The 19,011-nt window shown below is 44.9% G+C and overlaps 1 protein-coding gene across 2 annotated transcripts in view; it reads right to left on the bottom strand.

The window, feature by feature from the left end:
- Window positions 1-19,011, bottom strand: part of Prkce (protein kinase C epsilon) — a 496,185-nt gene that overhangs the window by 37,020 nt on the left and 440,154 nt on the right. For both annotated transcript variants that reach the window (XM_051175213.1, XM_051175214.1), the window contains exon 12: window positions 3,692-3,830. In XM_051175213.1, the coding sequence (XP_051031170.1) occupies window positions 3,692-3,830 (139 nt within the window). The remainder of the gene's footprint in view (window positions 1-3,691; window positions 3,831-19,011) is intronic.

Here is a 19,011-nt window from a genome sequence, read left to right as displayed (position 1 = left end):
CCTGATGGCACCAGGTGTGACCCAGAGCTGGCAGGAGCCAGGTGTGGAGAAAGAAGAGGGACTGAGAGGTGCCAGAGAGGAGGGGAGAGGGGAAGGACTTGGCAGAGCTGATCCCTCAGAAGGTGGCTCCGGTTTCAGGGCTAGCCTCTCCTACCTGACTAAGGTGTTTGCCTTCAGAAGCACTCCCACCTTTAATCCCATTAGTTGTAAAGCAGCCTGCTGAGATAGAAGGGCAGGGCAGGCATTAGCATTCCCATGGGAAAGACAGGAACCCAAGGTTTCCAAAGACTTCTTGACTTCATCAAGGGTACATGGGGACATTCTAGGCAGGTCTGGACTCAACTCTCTGGACTGTTTCTCACACCCCATGATATAAGCCAACTGTGAAGAGACCAAGAGAGGGAGCTACACTTGGCCAGTCCTTGTCATGAGCTGGGCACTGTGATAAGTGTTCAAGGGACATAACTTCATTTCCTTGTCTCACTGGCCCTTGTTGAGGCAGGCATATCTATCTTGATCAGATGCCATTTGCCTACTGTAAGACCATCACTTGTTTGCCATTTCCAGTGTTCTAACCATCCGGTACAATGGGCCTTGTACTAAGCACACCCAAGAATCTTGCTAGAGTGCACTTTACAGAGGCCGTCTGGGCTTCTCCTTCACTGTGAAGTACGTGTGTTTTTCTCGGGCAGAATCCTCAACTATTGTCAATCCTTTGACCCATGTGGCAACAACTGACAGATGGATAGGAATGGAAGCTTCTCTTGGTAAAAAGAATGAGTGTAGAAGATGAGTGAGTCTTGGGGGGGAGACCCCTTTATTGCTCCTTGCAGGATGTCTTGCTGCTGTTCTTGATAAGGGAACTTATCAACAGAGAGGCTGAAATCACTGTTTTTGGATGATCAAAGCTCCAAGGAGCATGGAGATGCCGGGCCCACAAGCTTCACTCTCCAGCTCTCCAGGGCCCACTTGCGTTGTCCAATCTGTTGAAGCTCCATCCTTTACCTACCTGTTTGTTATTTGTTTAATGATTATTTTTGTTGTTGTCTGAAGAAACTTTATCAGTTCATATGGCAGTGAGAATAAATTCTAAAATTAGAAGTTCAATATCGGCACAATGAATCAAAGGCCATGTCCATTTTTTCTTAAAGGAAAACCTCACCAGACATTCACTGGATGTATTGCAATGTAAGCAAAGGTGTAAGTGGATATATATATATATATATGTATGTATGTATGTATGTATGTATGTATGTACATATATATACATATATATACACATACACACACACACACACATATATATATATATATAATCTTTGTGTACTTAAAGCATTTTTATATGAGTATTCTAAAAGAGGAAGTACCAAAATTTCAGATCCAAGACACATAGGCTCAAATTCCAAGTGAGAGGCCATTAAAGCTGCTAGAAACCCATGTGAATGGGAGACTGTGAAATGTTCTGGAAAATCAGCACTAATTCCAGGAGATACACAGGGAGACAATATCTAATAATATCACCCCCAAGACCAAGAAAGAAAGATGCAATGTAAACAGTTACATCCTACAGCTGTCCAGTTCAAGTTCACTAAGACAGGAATGTTTTAAATGCTTTGTGACACAGCATCTCAGGAAGCTCAGGGTAGCCTCTGGCTTCCTATGCAGCTGAGGATGACATTGAACTTCTCTAAGCCTCATGCTTCCATCTCCTGGGTGCAGGGATTACAGTCTCACACAATTGAGTTTGGTTTATGTGGTTGTTAGGTGTGTGCACTGTGAAGGTCCTGCTTAGCCTGTGGATGGATGTGATGAAGACTTGCCTCCAAGGACATCAAGGACACCCGCAGTAGGTACATATACCCTACGGGATTAAGGTCATATTCCTGGCTCCTTTTATCCCTATTTTGTTAATCATTACAAGCATTTGCTCTATCTATACTACTTTAAAATTTTGTTTTATTGACTAGAGGTAGGTGTGTGTGTGTGTGTGTGTGTGTGTGTGTGTGTGTGTGTAAAGGTCACATCGTGGTAGAGGTCAGAGGACAACTTTCAGTAACTGATTCTCCTATTCTATCTTTAAGTGTGTTCTAGGGTTCAGGCTTGGGCCGTCAATTACTACAAGTGATTTTACTTGCTGAGCCATCTCGCCAGCTCTCTAGTTATGTTAACTCTCCTGGAAATGGCCGAGATGTTGTCATCCTTTGGCTTTTGCATATGTTAAATGTCACATTCCTTCATCCACACATTCAAAAGACCAGTGTTTAGAACCTGGATGCTGAGAGTGCCCAGAGTGAAAGCATCAGCCCTGCCTTGAGAGGATGCACAGCCTAGAGACATGGCCCTTCCTGCTCTGCATGGTTCCCGCTCTCACCCTTCCTGCTGTTTCCAACAATGATCTCCCCATCCGTAAAGAAAACTGAGGATATATTCTCTGCAAGCCAATTTCTCAATCCCAGATGTTCCATGAAACCTTCTTTATCCCTGAAGTATTCTCCTGTTTTAGGTGCCTTTGTTCTGATCACATATGTGTCACTCTGTCTAGACCAAAAACTCCCTTAGAAGAGCAATCAGAGTCTTAGTCATTTCTCCATCCCTACATAGCTTCATCTGGCAGGTGCTCAAATAACTTCCAGTGGAAGGAAGCTTCTCCACACAAGCAATGCTTAACAGGACTGGCACCCATCTCCTGTCTTATGTGTCTTGAAACCATCAAATACATTTAATTGTCTATGGAGCTATATGGTTAAGTATAAACGACCCCTGCTAAGTATCTCTCAGTTTGGGTCAGACTGCTCTAGAAGGACACAAGCCAAACAGTCACCTTAATTAAGGGAACAATATTCCCTTAATTTTCACACATGGCAACCCCCTGGTGAGGTTTGCAGTGGACATCTCTGACCTTTGTTCCCACTGTCCTCTTGCTCCATGCATGTGCCTACCCTGTAGACTTGCTACCTCAGTACAAATGGCAAAGCATTCCTGGTTTTGCTGAATTACATCCAGTGAAGCCACTTGCTGTCTTTTTACTGTTCTGATTAGGAAGAAGTGAAAACTCACCTGCAAATCAACCAGCTTCTCTTAGGTCTAGCTCTGGTAGTAGTTTTGGACTAGGATGGATGCATGATACCTTGACAAGGACTAATTCAAATATGGGTGATGGGAGATGTCCTTCTGTATATATGTTTCTCTTATTGGTTGATGAATAAAACACTGATTGGTTGATTGACCAAGCAGGAAGTATAGGCAGGGCTAGGAGATGAATTATGGGAAACGTAGGCAGAGCATGTAGAGCCTGGGAAGAGAGGACATGCCAGGCATTCTCCAGTAAGCCAAAACCACGTGGAAACACATAACTATATAGGAATGGGTTAATAATTAAGACAGAGCTAGCCAATAAGAAGCCCTAGCCATCAGCTTCATAATTAACATAGCGTCTGTGTGTTTCTTTGGGGTTCAAGAGTGGCGCAACCCTGGAGGGACAGAACACTTTCATCAACACTTGCAGACTAGCCTGCCACTTTCAGAGAAATCACTCAATCATTTCCCTGCCTGTTTCTTACCCAGAATTCACCCTGCTTCTCTGGAGCCTTCTCTTTGCACCCTTGGGTGACTCCCAGATGCATGGCATTGGGCTGTTGCTTCAGCCCTGACACTAAGAAAGGGAAACTAACTCTTTGCACATGGGTCTCACCTCGGGGGCTATGTAGTCAGGAGTCCCACAGAAGGTGGTAGTTGTCACACCATTCAGAATCCCTTCTTTGCACATCCCGAAATCAGCCAGCTTGCAGTGACCTTCTGCATCTAGAAGAATGTTGTCCAGTTTCAAATCCCTGTAAGACAGGTCAAGGTCACACAGTGAGACACACACACACACACACACACACACACACACACACACAAGTTGTGTTGGAGAGAAGCACACACACCCCAGGGACATCTCCAGTAAAGGGAGTTTTAGGGCGAAGTTCTCACTTGCCCCAGACTAACCTCAATCTAGGGGAATCACTCAGCTAGTCAACCTTTAGCAGCACTTACAATTCCTTAGCAAAAGATAGGATCCACCACAGCCTCCTGGCTGCAGTAAGGTTAGGATGCATATCATTTAGACCCTACTGTGAGAAATGCATAGGTCCCCTCCCCACATCCTTCCCAAGTTAACTAGCTTGGCAGACAACAGGGTGACATCTACAAATCACTAAATCAGAGAAAACCACAGGGGTCTGAGTTGCTGGATTTCCAAGGGGGAAAATGATGCGAGACCAATGTAGGCAGTGAGGATAAGCACAACAGTGGTCTTCAGGGGTAGACAGAAGCTAGCTTTGGACAGACCTCAAAGACAGGAACCAAAGGAGATAGAGGCAAAGGTGAGGAGACCAGAAATGGGGATCCTGAGAAGTGTGAGATAAGACTATTAGAGCCAACACCACACATCCTGGGGTGTCAGCAAGAGGGATTTGAAAACCATGCTGAGGGGGACTGAACCCTGCCTGCAGGGTTATGGTGCCTGTGCAAGACCCATCTTCTGCAGGTAGCACGCAGGAAAAATAACCTGGATCCAGTTGTTTCTGTGTAGGAGAGGTGAGACTCATAACAGCATCACAATGACTGCCTAGTGGCCCAGTTTAGCACTCCTGGGTTCTGAGATTTCTTATCTAAAACTGAGGGTCCTAGATAAGGATTTTCCCACCACCCCTGGGAAGCCCAGCTCTGGCCCCATAGGAAGATCTAAATTACGTGGTTGGAGGTTCCTCCTCTGTGCCTCTCACAGCAGCAGCTACACTGGGCTATTGAGGTGGGTCTCACAAAAAAGGCCTCTTCCCCTACAAGCAAAGGTCAGGAAGGGTGGTGTTCGTGTGCCTGTTGGCATCTGAACTTGTGCTCTAGGCATCCCACGGGACCCAGACTGGAGGGGAGGTGGGGCAGGAAGAGCTTCTGGTCCTGCCTATGCTGTGTCTGTGACCCTATTTCTGCTTACAGCTGGGATTCCTTGAGAAAGAAGAAAGTGTTACTCCAAGCAAATGATCCCCAAGTACAGGACAGTGAGCCTAACCAGTGGGGACCCCAACCCTGGCACTGAGTGGGGGCAAGGCTCAGCTCTGGCTGGGGTGGAAAAACAGGGATGAATGTCTGGCTGGGATCCAGACTGCCAGGCTTTCCTCACTGACTATGGCATAGCCCTGCTAAAGTCACCTTGCTGGGCTGGTCCCCTATCCGTCACATTCCCTTCGTACAATTGTTTGAAAGACTAACAGGATGAAGTGTGTGAACAGTGAAAATCTTTATTCGATTCACTTCCCTCATGGGGCATGTGAGGTGGAGGAACCTGGAAGACCTTAAGAAATTTCATTACAGGGAATGTGGGACTGGCTAAGGCAAATATGCCTCCATGCTGTAGTTCCCAGAGTTGCCTCTACAAGGTCCATATAATGGTCACAAAGATCACAGTAGCAAGCACTGTAAGACCAGTAAAAACAACACTGCAGATTGAGACTGTGTTAACCCGCCTACCTCTGGATCACCAAGCCTAAGCATCTTGCTTGGAACATGAGTTCTCAAGAACTGCTATATGGCTAAGCATTCCACCCTTGTAGAATACACAACCAAATTAGCAAGGAAGTAAGTGATTTATGTCAGGCCATCAGCAGGGTCCTCTTGCTTCAAAAGCTGATCTCTCAGCCCTGTTGCTACCCTAGTACCTTAGCTAGAGTACCTGCTAACACCCTCAGTACCTTCTCTCAAAGCATCCATTAAAGCCTTTGTTGGAGAACGTATAACTCTTTTAATTATATTTTTCATACAATGTTTTGATCCTTTTTTCCCTCCCTCAACCACCTTCATTTCCCTACCCACCCAAATTTACCATCTTGCTCTCTTAAAAAAAAATGAAAATCAAAACAAACAAGCAAAAGTATAATAAGATGAAACAATAAATGCCCAAACAAAGCAACATGAAACAAAAATACCCTTAAATTCCTTTTATGTTGGCCCACTACTTCTGGGCATAGGGCCTGCCCTGGAATATAGCTGATATAGTCAGCGACATTCTGGAAAAAACTGATTTCCCTTTGCCAGTGGGTATCAATTGCAGATACTTCTTGTTTAAGGGGTGGGGCCTTGTGTCCACTTCCTCCTCTCTGTGTTGGGACCTGTGCAGGTCTTGGGTGTGCTGTCACAGCCTCTGTGACTTCATACATGCATCACTCCAGAAGACACTGTTACCCTGAAATAATCTATCGCTTCTTGTTCTTATCATCTTCCCTCCTCCTTTTCCACATAGAACCCTGAGCCCTGAGGAGAGTAGGTCAAGTGCTCCAACATTTCACTCTCTGCATATTGTCCAGGAGTGGGACTTTGTGTTAAGCCTTGTAGCCACGGCTGTCCTGGAACTTGATCTGTAGACCAGGCTGGCCTAGACCTTGGAGATCCTCCTGCCTCTGCCTCGTGAATGCTGGGATTGAAGGCCTGACCTTGGTGTTAATTCTTATCTGCCAAGAAACAGCTCCCCTGATGTGGGTTGAACGAGATGCTGGTCTACAGGCACAGTCATGAGTGGAGGAGAGTCTAAAGATTCCAAGCCAGCCTCTGCTGTGCCTCGGGTTGCTATGTGGAATAGTCTAGGCACCCACCAGGCCCCACCCTCCCTTTTCTTTCTCTAGTCCACTCCTCCCTGGCCTCTGCTTCCTGCCCCCTCTTCTCCCTGGGGAAGAAGTTGGCCCAGCTGCTGTCGGATATGAGCAAGTCCTATGGGCGCCCTTGGCTATGACCTGGATTGGCCCATTCCTTCCCACCCTGTAGCCACTGAAGTATGCAATCCTACCTCTGGCCAGCTCCTCCTATTCACATTCAGATATCTGAGTTTTTGAAAACTCTTAACTCTGCCCACAAAACCAAACACAGAAAGAGTGAGTGACTTCTAGTCCTTTTCTCTTAGGACAGAAGGTTTAGAAGGACCCCTGGGAAGCAGGCTGGCCGATATGAGAACACTATTCCTTGGGAGATCTCTAGTTTCTTTACAAAGTGTTCATCCCTCTGAGGCAAGCTTGTCTGGTGAAGACTTGTCAGGGGAAGTACTGTGTGTGTGTGTGTGTGTGTGTGTGTGTATCTATGTGTGTGTGTGTATCTATGTGTGTGTGTGTATATGTATCTATATATATGTGTCTCTGTGTGTGAGTATATGTGTCAGAGTATGTGTGTGTGTGAGAGAGTGTATATCTATGTGTGTGAGTATGTGTGTGTGTATCTATGTGTGTGTGTCTCTCTGTGTGAGTATATGTGTCAGTGTGTGTGTGTGAGTGTGTATCTATGTGTGTGTGAGTATGTGTGTGTGTGAGTGTATATCTACATGTGTGAGTATGTGTGTGTGTATCTATGTGTGTGTGAGAGTATATGTGTCTGTGTGTGTGTATCTATGTGTATGTGTCTCTCTGTGTGAGTATATGTGTCAGTGTGTGTGTGTGTATCTATGTGTGTGTGTGAGTGTGTGTGTGTGTGTGTGTGTGTGTGTGTGTGTTGGGGATGGGACTTTCGCAGCAGATGGGATCCGCAGGGAAGCCAGGACATGCCAGCTAAGAGAGGAAAGCCAGGATGTCCTTCCCCATCAGGAGGAGGGGAGAGATGCTGGAAGGCAGCAATGGAGGATAGCGTGGTCCCTGTTTTCTTCCCTTCTCCCCAGCAATGGCTGCCTCAGGCCCCTGGCTTTCCACTCCCCCTGTCCTGCCCAAGAGCCTGCAGTTTTTAGTGCTGATGTCCCAATAGGATCCATTCACCTCTCTAAGAGGGAGGGTAGAGAGGAATGGTACCAAGCTCTGCCTTCTCAGAGGTCCAGCTACAGGGCAGGGGGAGGGGTGGGGGAGGCAGGGGTGACTCTTTCCTCCCGGAGAACCCCAGGAACTCAGTACCTAGCCTAACATTGAGCCAAGTGTTTAGCAAACTTGACTGATAGCTTTGAGGAAAGACAACTGCCCAGGTGCTGACCCCATCTTCTCAGTCCTCAAACACAACAGCATATCCATAGTCTGAGATCTTTTTATTGTTAGGTTTTTTTTTTAATTTACTTTTTAAAGGATTAAGGTCATTGTTTTAGGAGAAAACATTTAGTGCCACCTCTTTCCCTATAGATGGACCAACGTGAGAACCTTTAGTTACTCACTTTATTGCTAATTTCATTCATGTTTTCCTTTTTAGTAGATCATATATATATATGGATATATATATGTATATATATATATATCCATGTGTCCCTAAAACAGAAACCTTAAGTATTCTAGGGCAGACAGAAATAATCCCCCCTTGGACACAAATTCCCCAGTCATCCTTTCCTTCCTGACAGGTAATTATTTTGTGTTCATTTCATCTGCACCCTGTTTGTCACGATTTATAAAGAAATGAGAAAGCATGAATACACATTCAGTTTGCCCACCTGTAACAAAAGGGGTCCTTTCCCAAAGACTATGGTTTTTAACAAACTTCCGGTTGTATGCTCTGTGCAAGGTTTAAATAGTATCTAACTGCATTCTTACATTTATGCATAAGTTTGAGCATTTGCTTTCATATGTTTAAGAGGGAATGGTAGGTAGGCAGGTGTGTGTGTGTGTATGTGTGTGTGTGTTGCACTCATGTACACATACTTGTTTTCACTATGTCAGTTTTTGCTGATTCTTGGGAGCCATTTCCCATTATGACACAGACTTGGTGTAGAATAAAATCTGAAAATATTTTCCTCAAATTATTACTTGACTCTGGATGGGGGTCACAGAGGTTTGACTGCTATCATTTATTTTTATGTAACTGAGTGGATATTTAGTTTTATACGTTTTGGATTCTGTATCTTAATTAATTTTTTTTTCCTTTTTAAGTAATATATGTATTCTGCCAGTGCATCAGCATTTATTTACTTAGCTTTCTTTTATAGACACAAATCTCTGGTGCACTTACTTATTCTAACAAAAGTCTGAAATACATCTCCAACTCTCCTTGTTTTTGGAAGTCCATTCATCCAGGGAAAGATGATGGTTAAGCATTGGGATTGCAAATTCCCATGTGCAAATAGAGTTTTTGCTGTGCCACTTTCCCAGGCACACTTTTCTATAGCATACTTTAAAAAAATAATTATAGATTTATAATATCTTTAATACTCCGTGTGGCTGCCCTCTCTCCATTTTGAAAATGTGTTAGCTCTTAGATCCTTGTTTGTTTTTCCATATGAACTTTAGAATTGTCTGTTTAGCTTTTTTTTTTTTTTTTTTTTTTTTTTTTAAATCCTGGTTCTATTTTTACTGGGAACATGTTCAAAGTTACAAATTAACTTGGGGAGAATTGGTACTTTATGATGTTGAATCTTCCTGGCCAATAACTTTGTTTACCTTTCCATTGTTCAAGTCTTATTTGTGCCCTTTAGTGGTTTTCTCATATAGATCTTGTGTATTTCTTGCTACATTTTATGTCAAGTTACTAATTGTCCCAATATACCCTTGCTTCCTTAGTAGGAGATTTTTTTTAAAAATCTGTGTAATTATAAACTAGAACTCAAAGCCTTCCTTGAAGCTGGGTGTGGATATGTGACTAAGTTCTAGCCAATCACATGTGCATAAACTTTTCTCTGTCCTGTTCCTCGTGAGGCTGTCACACATGGTGCTAGCAGCCACCTTTAACCATAAAGACAAGGAGGAGGCCTTAGGGATGGTCAGTGACTCACCGATGACAAAGACAGGGTCTGACTGGGTCTGACAGAAAGCACTACTATGTGGCGTTGCTGTACCCAAACTTCTGAAGAATGCACGCTATTACCCAAACTTCTGAAGAATGCACGCTATTGTTTTATATTTTCATTCTTTCCACTGCATCTTTCTGTTGTGTCCTGCCATTATATTGAGTCTCTGTTAGGAAGTTCTCTAGCAGATTCTTCTGTACTTTTCAAATGGTCTACCATTAATGATCATAGCATCTCTTCCTTTTCAATATTTACTTTTTGGGTTGATAGCTCTTGTCTGACTCTATATAGACTAGAATCCCAGGAACACACTAAATAATCAGTGTTATCCTAGGGCTGGAAAAATGCCTCAGCAGTTAAGAGTGCTTATTCCTTTAGAGGACCCAAGTTCAGATCCCAGCACCCACATCAGTCAGTTCCCAACTGCTCATAAATCTTATCTAGCTCCAGGGAACCTGGCTTCCACTTCTGGCTTCCCTGAGCTTCTGAACACACATGATACACACATATCCATAAATGAAAACAAATACTGAACATAGTCTTTGGCCCTTCAAGCAGCTTTACTTTCTCTATACTAAAGACCTGTGAGAACTTCCCACAAGGATATTGGCTGTGGACAAAGGGCTAAGAACAGGCCCTCAGTCCCAGTCTGTTGCAGGATTTCTCACCCTTGGCACACGTCAGGGAGGAACTTCTCCATTGTGTTGGCTGTCTGGAGAATTGCAGAATGTTTAGTACCATCTTTGGTTCTATTACTAATCTTGTCTGCTTAGCACAGCCAAAAAATGTCTCCAGATATGCTGGATGTCCCTGGTAGGACGTCTAGCTGACAACCATCATTCTAATGGAAGTCACAGGGACTGTGATCAAGCCATGGCTCTGAGATGGCCAGGCTCATTCAGATCCCACAGCAAAAGGGAAAAGGTAGGTTGTCCTGGAGTATCTATTTTATTATCAGGATACATGAATCCTAGCTGAAATACATGAATCCTAGCAGTAACACTTGGCATCATCAACCCACCTTTGAAAACAGAGGGGGAAACGGAGGCTCAGAAAGGGGTAACTTGTCTGTGACATCTTTATGGGGAGTGTCAGATGAGTTAGGTTTCCTTTGGGCTGGGAAAAGAAGTCTTCATGGAGAAGGGAACCGCAAGGCCTGCGAGGTCACAGCTGCTGTCAGGGATGAACTGATTTAGAGGCAGGATGGCATAACCAAGGCTCCCCTGGGGCAGCACAGGCTTCTTCCAGAATACCAAAGGATGTCAAGAAAGGAAATTCCCAAACAATGTACTTAAAAACCCTATAAAGTCTATCTGATGAGAAAAACAAACTAAGGTGTAGCAGTTAGTTTCCATGTGTGTGTAGGTGGGGGGGGGGGGAGGAGGGAGCTTGACTCCTCAAACTATGCTTGCCACTTCTTGTCACTTTACTAGTGAGGTGGGAATAGGGGATGTGCCCTAAAACAAGCTTGTTGTGAGGTAGATAAAGGCTGGTATACAGAAAGTCAGTTTATGATTCTCTTAGTATTGAGAGTCTGTCCTGGGGTGGGGGTGGGGGTGGAGAGATGGCTCAGTGTTAGAGCACTGACTGCTCATCCAGAGGAGCCTGGGATTCAATTCCCAGCACCCACATGGCAGCTCACAATTGTCTGTAACTCTAGCTCCAGGAGTTCTGACAACCTTACACAGACATACACATGCAGGCAAAATAACTATGCTCATAAAATAAAAACAAATTGAAAAAAAAAAAAAAAAGACTGTCTTGGTGATGAGAGAAGACAAGGTCACAGCGCACCTTGAACAAAAGTCTGCTTTAGCCTGGCACGGGCTTTAATCCCAGCCGCACATTTAATCCCAGCACTCAGGAGGCAGAGGCAGGCAGATCTCTGTGAGTTTGTGGCCAGCCTGGTCTACATCAGTGAGTTCCATGCCAGCCAGGACTTCATAGTGAGACTGTCTAAAAAACAATATGCTTTAGAAACGTTCTTAAAGACTTTTGATTCTGTATATATGTGTGTATCTCTGTGTGGTCTTCTGCAGAGCCAGAAAGAGGTCCTTGGATTTGTTAGAGCTGGAGCCACAGTTCACTGTGATCCTCCTGATGTGAGTACCAGGAACTGAACTCAGGTCCTCTGCAAAAGATGTATGTGCTGTTAGTCACTGGGCCATCTACCAGCTCCATATGGTAGCTTTGTGCTTTGTTTTGATCCTTTTTCTCTCTGTGATGACGCTAGGAGTGGAACCTTTGACCTTTGACAGGCTGAGTACGTTCTCTACCTGTGAGTTACAGCCCCAGGTAAATGCTTTTAATATGACAAGAACCAACCGCAGAGAGTGCTAGTAAAATTTAGGACAGACTGAGTAAGACTTTTTTGACTTCACCTCCCCCCAGAGTGTGGCTGTATGAGAAGCCAATGCCTGCATGATGAAAGCTTATGAACAGAAGTCATCAGTTCTCCATGCAGTGAGGTGAGCTGCAGAGTGGCCCCCACCTCCCCGTTTCTGATGAAGGAGACAGTGCTGCATAAGAGTGAACAGCCCAGAGTGTCTGTGTGGATTCATTACTGCACACATTACATGGGGGCCCTGTTGCAGTGACTGAAGGAGGGAATGATGAGTGAAAGCTCTCTCCAATAGCACTTCTGTCTTTCTCGGGGTCTTTTAACAACCCAAACTGAAGATACACATCCCCAGCTACAGGGTAAGGCACTAATTTCATAGCAACTTTTAACCTTGAAAGTATGTATTACATCCTATTTTGCATAAGTCACCAAGATGAAGGGAGATTTTTTTCTTTGTTTGTTTGTTTTTTTCCATTTAGCCCAGTGAGAAAATCCCAGCAATCCCCAGGGTCTGCCTGTTTTTTGCCTCTGCTAGAAAGAGAATAAAAGTGTGGTCAGGCAGAACTGAGTGTTAACATCTAGGACGGAGGGGAGCAAATTTCTTAGCCCATGATCGGTTGTCTCTGGGAGCATCTACCACATGGTGTCAGGTAGGAGTCTCTAGATGGTGGTGAGAGGTGAATGTGAGTCAAATCTGAGAAGTGAGTGGGGTTGGGAAGTTCAGAGAGTCAGTGGAACCCTGAATCCCTCTTCACGAGGCCCCTACATTGTCACATTTCCCATTTGGTATACACTTCCCCAAGCATATTCCTTATATAGACCACATGACATTTAGAAAATGGTTAGCACACAACTCAAGAGGTCAGAAAAAAATGGGGAAAATGTTTTTGCTTGACTTGAGATCCTGAAAGAGGAGAGCTGGGTACTCCTAGGAGCTATGTTTGAATGCTCTATTCCCCTAGAGTGTTCATTCCACAGATGTTGGGCCTCAGTGCCACACAGAGGACAGGGATCAGAAAAATGACTTCAGGGATGCCGAGAATTTGGATCATCAGAGAGCAGCCCCTAGAGGGAGGAGGTGAAGAAACTGCTTATTTGGGGCTGACTGTGGTTATCAGATGGGAATGGAGACACTTCTGGCACAAGTTACCTAACACCTTCATGTTTCGCAATATGCTGAAGAGACCTGCAATCTTTCTCTTTACGGTCAAACTGTCCTCTAGTCAAACGCCGCTCAGCTATTGTCACAAATGGCGATGGCTGACTGGCACCATCTGCCCAGCATCCTCCAAGGCAAGGACCTACTCTTTCTTTCAAAAACACTCAATCTCTCAAAGGCCACATGAGGACAAGCAGGGAGGCAAGTGAGGTCTATCTATCACCATAAATAGAGGCATATTTCACTACAAAGCCCAAAAGAAACAGCTTAGCATTTCATTCCCAGCAGCCACATGGCAGCTCATCACTGTCTGTAACTCTAGGTCCGGGAGTTCTGACACCTTCACACAGATGTAGGCAAAACACCTATGCATGTAAAATAAAAATAGATAATTTTTATTTACTTAGTTTTATCTGCTCTATACTTTCTCATAGAATCATTTAGAAGCCAAAGAATTGTGTGTGTGTGTGTGTGTGTGTGTGTGTGTGTGTGTGTAGGGGGGGTGTATGTGCACATGGGCGCTTGTGAGTGTAAAGGTTCAGAGGTCAACATTGGGTTGCTCTTTCAGTAACTTCCCACCTCATGATTTTGAGACAGGATCACTCACTGAATTTAGAGTCAGCAAGCCTCAGGGATTCTCTTGTCTTAGCAGTGGTAGGTTTATAAGTATGTGGCATCTCCTACCCATTGTTTTACATGGATTATGGGTTACCAAACTCACTTTACCAATGGAGCCATTGTTCTAGCCCTTGCTGTTTTTTAAAAATAAGACTTATATTTGATGTGCTTGAGTTTTTTGGCTGCATGTATGCCTTGTGCCTACAGAGGCCAGAAGTGGGCACTGGATCCTATGCAACTGGAGTTACAGATGGCAATGAACTACCATGTGGGTGCTGGGAATCAAATCCCAATCTTCTGTAAGAGCAGCCAGTGCCTTTCCAGGTCCCAAGAATTGCTTTTTAAAAGAGATTTTTTTTTTCTTCAAATGCTTTTTATGTCATGCTCAGCATTAAGTCTTTAATATGCACTATGTCATTTATTCCTGCCTAGGAACCTGACGGATTATTGCTTTTGTTATTATTATTATTTTGATGGACTGCCCAGGCTCATCTCAGCCTCCTGAGTTCCTCACACCTCCCCCTTCCCAGTGGCTGGAACTAGATGCACTCCCACACCCTCCAGGAAGGGCTATTATCTGCATTTTTCTAGATGAGAAAAAAAGGGGTCTGAAGAGATTTTTAACTGATCCCTAACACACAGGTGGCAGGAAATAGCTTCCATGTGCTTAACTACTTTGCTATGTTGCCTGAGGAAAAGTCAGTGTGTCCACACTTCACCCTTTTGTGGGACAGAGAACACTGCTGCTACCACAGGCTGGTTGCCTCTACCTCATGGAAACACATTTATAAGATGGGACTGATAAGCCAGACAAGGGCATTTTCACAACATAGGCTTATCTGGAGAGAGCAGACCTTCAGCTTCTATACTGACAGCTGAAAACCCACAGTGTCAAACAGCATGCAGGTTTACAGTCAAGGCAAATAACTTAGGGATGTACCTGGAGATGAAGACTTGGAATCACTGCAGAATTACATATCTGACTGTGTGGTTAACCAATGGCTTGTTACAAATCTATAGCAAGGAGCCAGATAGATGCCTCAGTGGTACAAGCCCATACTTCTCTTGTAGACTACCCAAGTTGGATTCTCAACATTCACAGCAGGTGGCTCCCAACTGCTCATAACTTCAGTTCCAGAGGATCTGACACCATCTTCTAACTTCTTTGTACACCTGCACTCATGTGCAACTATTCATTCATATATATATATATATATATATATATATATATATATATATATATGCACATAAACAAAAATATATCTTTTTAAAAGCTCATAGCAAGGAAAACATATGCTTAGCTTCCTAATTGTTGGATAATGTGCTGACCCATTCTGATGGTAAATGAGTATTTATTTGTGTCCCTGGCATGGGGATAGGCTCCAAGGCCTATGAAACGTATATCTAGTATCCCATTCTTTGTTACGTCATTAGTCACATTACTCATTATCCCATTTAGGGCTTCTATTGCTGTGAAGAGACACCATGACTATGGCAACTCATAAAGGAAAACATTTATTTGGGTGCCTTATAGTTCAGAGTTTCAGTCCATTATCATCATGGTGGGACAGATATTGTGCTGGAGAAGTAGCTGAGAGGTCTACATTTTGTGCAGGCAACAGGAAGTTAGCTGAGATGCTGGGAGGAATCTGGAGCATAGGAGACCTCAATGCAGGTCTCACTGAGACACACTTCCTTCAACAAGGCCAAAGCTCCCAACAGTGGCATTCCCTGTGAGCTTACATTCAAAAATAGCACTCATCAAAATAACTATTTGGGGTTCAATGTATAGACTCTATCCAGGGACAGAGGTGACTGCAAGCAAGTTGCTTCCCTGTTATATTGTTATCAAACATGAGATGGGATGGCTAGATGAGCTACACCCTGAAAACCCTCCAGTCTATAATGTTAGGATGTACTGGCAACTGGAGCCCACGAAGCCTGGAACTTTCAAAACATGATTGTTGCACACACACCAAATGCTGTTATCTCCAGTTGGGAGCAAATCTTTGCCAGTATATATTTTTAAAATACAAAATGTAAATCAGACGAAGCTGTGTCCTGCTTGTATTCTCCAGCAGTGTCCTAAGAACCCAGGACACTGGGTGCTATGGGGGACCCTCTGTCATCTTCATCAATCTGGTCTTCTGGCCTCACACTGAACCACGTCCCGTCAAAATCCAAACTGGAAACATAGGTACCTTTAGCTGGTTCTTGTGCCCTTCCCTGATGTCCTGGCAGTGGTCTCTCTGTGTGCCTTTCATGCATAATGAACCACTCCATGGGGAAAGAGCCTCTGAGTTGCCTCTGTTGAGTCCACTTTAGTAGCCAGTCAGTTAATGGTATGACTAGAACCAATAAACTTATCCCTCACTCACCAGGTGAGTGTTCCATAATGTTCACTGAATTTTACCAGAGTTTGTTTTAAGCTGGGCCCTGGAGATACCAAGAGAGAAGACATAGTCTTGCCCTCAAGGTGGATCCTGGGGTGTAGGAGGAGACCTGGAACCAAGGTCAGAGCACTGAGTAAGGGTGGCGAGTCCCACAGCAGAGGACAAGCAGGATAGGATAGAGTTACTGCCCTTAGAAGGGAGCAACTTATAATTTTGCCTTCTTTAGGTCCCAGAGATGTGTAGTTCTTGGTCCAGCCTACCCTCTGTCATCATGGAAAGGCCCATGTCAGCAAAAGGACCTGGAGTAACCTTCCAAGGGCCATGCCTGGATTCTGGAGGAAGTGGTCTGCAGGACCCAGCACAGGGCCAGCATTCCCAGACAGGAAAGCCAGAAAATGACCCTTCAAGCTCCTTTGTCAGGAAAACTAGCTAGTGTCCATACTCCATGTCCTGCCACATAGAGACCCACGTGCTAGGAGGGCGGTCAGCGCTTGCAGGTCACCTGACCTCCATAAAGAGCTGAGGAAACACAAATGGAGGTCTGTACAAGCTGAAGGGGGTGTTGCGAAGGCACGTCCTCCTGCAAACAGGAGGTCACCCGCGCTACTTGGAGGCTATCAGAGCCCCCCTGAAAGGCCAGAGAGCTGAAAATGCACTGACCTCGGAAGGGACAGAAAACAGATTTTATTATTTAAGGGAAGAAGGCTCACATTTGTATTTGTTTAATTTGGCTTTGAGAGGCATCTGCCTTTGGACTGTGCATTGTGTTTCAGCTGATGAGAATCGTGTGTGTGTGTGTGTGTGTGTGTGTGTGTGTGTGTGTGTGTGTGTTCAGGTTGATTTTTTTTTTTTTTTGAGCTACACATTTTCCTCCACTCCCCTTCCCTCCTTTCCTCTCCCCTTCCATCCTCCCACCGTGCTCCCCATCCTCCCACTTTACTCAGGAGATCATGTCTTTTTCCCCTTTCCTAGGCAGACAGCCCTGTATGTCTCTTAGGATCCTCTTTGTCGCCTAGGTTCTCTGGGTTTCTGGCCAGCAGGCTGGTTGTTCTTTGCTTTATGTCTGGTATCCACTTATGAGTGAGTACGTATTATATTTGTCTTTGCGGGTCTGGGTTAAGGAGGGGGGTACATCTTGAGAGGGTGAGGCAGGCTAAGATTTCTCACCTTCATCAGGGATGTGACAGTCTGAGGGAGTTAATAAAACTGCCAGCCATTGTTCCATTTGCTGACTTTACCTGGTGTTTACTGTGTGCTAGGGAGCTGCAGGCTTTGCAGAGAGGTCAAGGGCAGGCCAACAGTTCTACCTGTAGTCCCAAGTCTAAGGACACCTCAGAGACTTCTAACGGGGAGTGGGATTAGCTGGCCATGTGGGAGGTTTGTAGGGAAGTGGACTTGTGGGAGATCTAGGAGGAAGTGAGCAGTTTGAGGAGTGGGCTGAACAACGTTGGGCCACTAGCATTTATGACAGAACAGCAAGGGAGGGAGACAGTGTCACCTGGGAGTCCTGAGGCAGAAGTGTAACCAAGAGACGTGGTCAGTCAGTGGCAGCATTCCTCAAGATGGAGATTCAGTCTCTTTATCAGGCTGTGACCCAGGAAGAAAAGGCATTTGTTCTTAAAGCAACTGGTTCTCAACCTTCCTGATGCTGAGACCTTTTAATATAGTTCCTCTGCTGTGGTGACCCCAACCATAAGACAATTTTCCCTGCTATTCCAAAACTATAATTTTGCTACTGTTATGAATCACAATGTAAACATTTTTGGAGATAGAGTTTTGCCAAAAGGGTCACGACCCACAGGCTGAAAAACACTGACTTAAAGGGGTTTGTTTCTTTCCAAGTTTTGAGAGTCCAGATTAGAAATAATAAATAAACTAGGGATAAGTCTCAGTAGCAGAATATTTGACGGCATGCCTGAGGTCCTCCTGAGTTTGATCCATAGCACTTCAGACACAAAGGAAAATCCTGTGACTTAGTTCATGGTAGCAGAGGTTACATATTTAAGGACTGTCCTATGAGGCCAATAGAGATTTTATATGCCAAGGCTGGCATAGGACACAGCCTTAGGAAAGAATAGAGTTGTGGACCTCAGGATGTGGAGATGGGAGGGGATTTCCAGAATGCCCCAGGGAAAATAAGAAAGGCAAGTAGCAACTGCAAGTGGCCCCAAGTGACCCTTTCAGGCAAGACAGCAGCAGCAGCACCCCAAGGGGAGACCCCCCCCCAATTCAGAGAATCCCTGTTGGCTCTGTGTTCTCCATGCCGGGCTGGTTTTCCTCCACAGCGACTTCCTCCAGGCTGGCCCTGAGAAGCTGTGTTCTGGGTTCCCCTTCACCCAACAAAGACTCACGGCTTCCTGCTGGCTGACTGCTCCCAGGTGGCATCTGAACACTGGGCCTGTTTCCACTGTCTTCTCATTAAAGTCCATCCTTCTCCAAACCATGGCCCTTCTGGGTGGCTTGTGCCAGTTCTATGTCACCAGACTCAGGTGGACACACAGAACTTCAAATGGAGCTGGAAGGAGTCACGGAGACTCAAGGACAAGTCTGGTAGCCACTGCCTTACCCTATCTTATAGGCAACTGCTCACCCACCCCCCATTTTAAAACTCTACAGCTTCCTCAGGGCAGTGTTTGGATTTTCTCAGTACCACTCATCAGATATGGAGGGAAGAGCTTTGGGGTCAGTGACAGCAGAGTGGTCCTCATACTAGCACAGGTATGGGTGGGATACTAGTTAAGTTTCATTCCTTGGAGAAAGGTGTTTCTCTGCTTTGGGAAAAACTGACCTC

The sequence above is a fragment of the Phodopus roborovskii genome, unplaced genomic scaffold (assembly GCF_943737965.1).
Source record: "Phodopus roborovskii unplaced genomic scaffold, PHOROB, whole genome shotgun sequence".
In the NCBI taxonomy this organism is placed as follows: domain Eukaryota; kingdom Metazoa; phylum Chordata; class Mammalia; order Rodentia; family Cricetidae; genus Phodopus; species Phodopus roborovskii.
The sequence above is the reverse complement of the archived record's forward strand: the minus strand, read 5'-3'. Positions and strand labels throughout refer to the sequence as shown.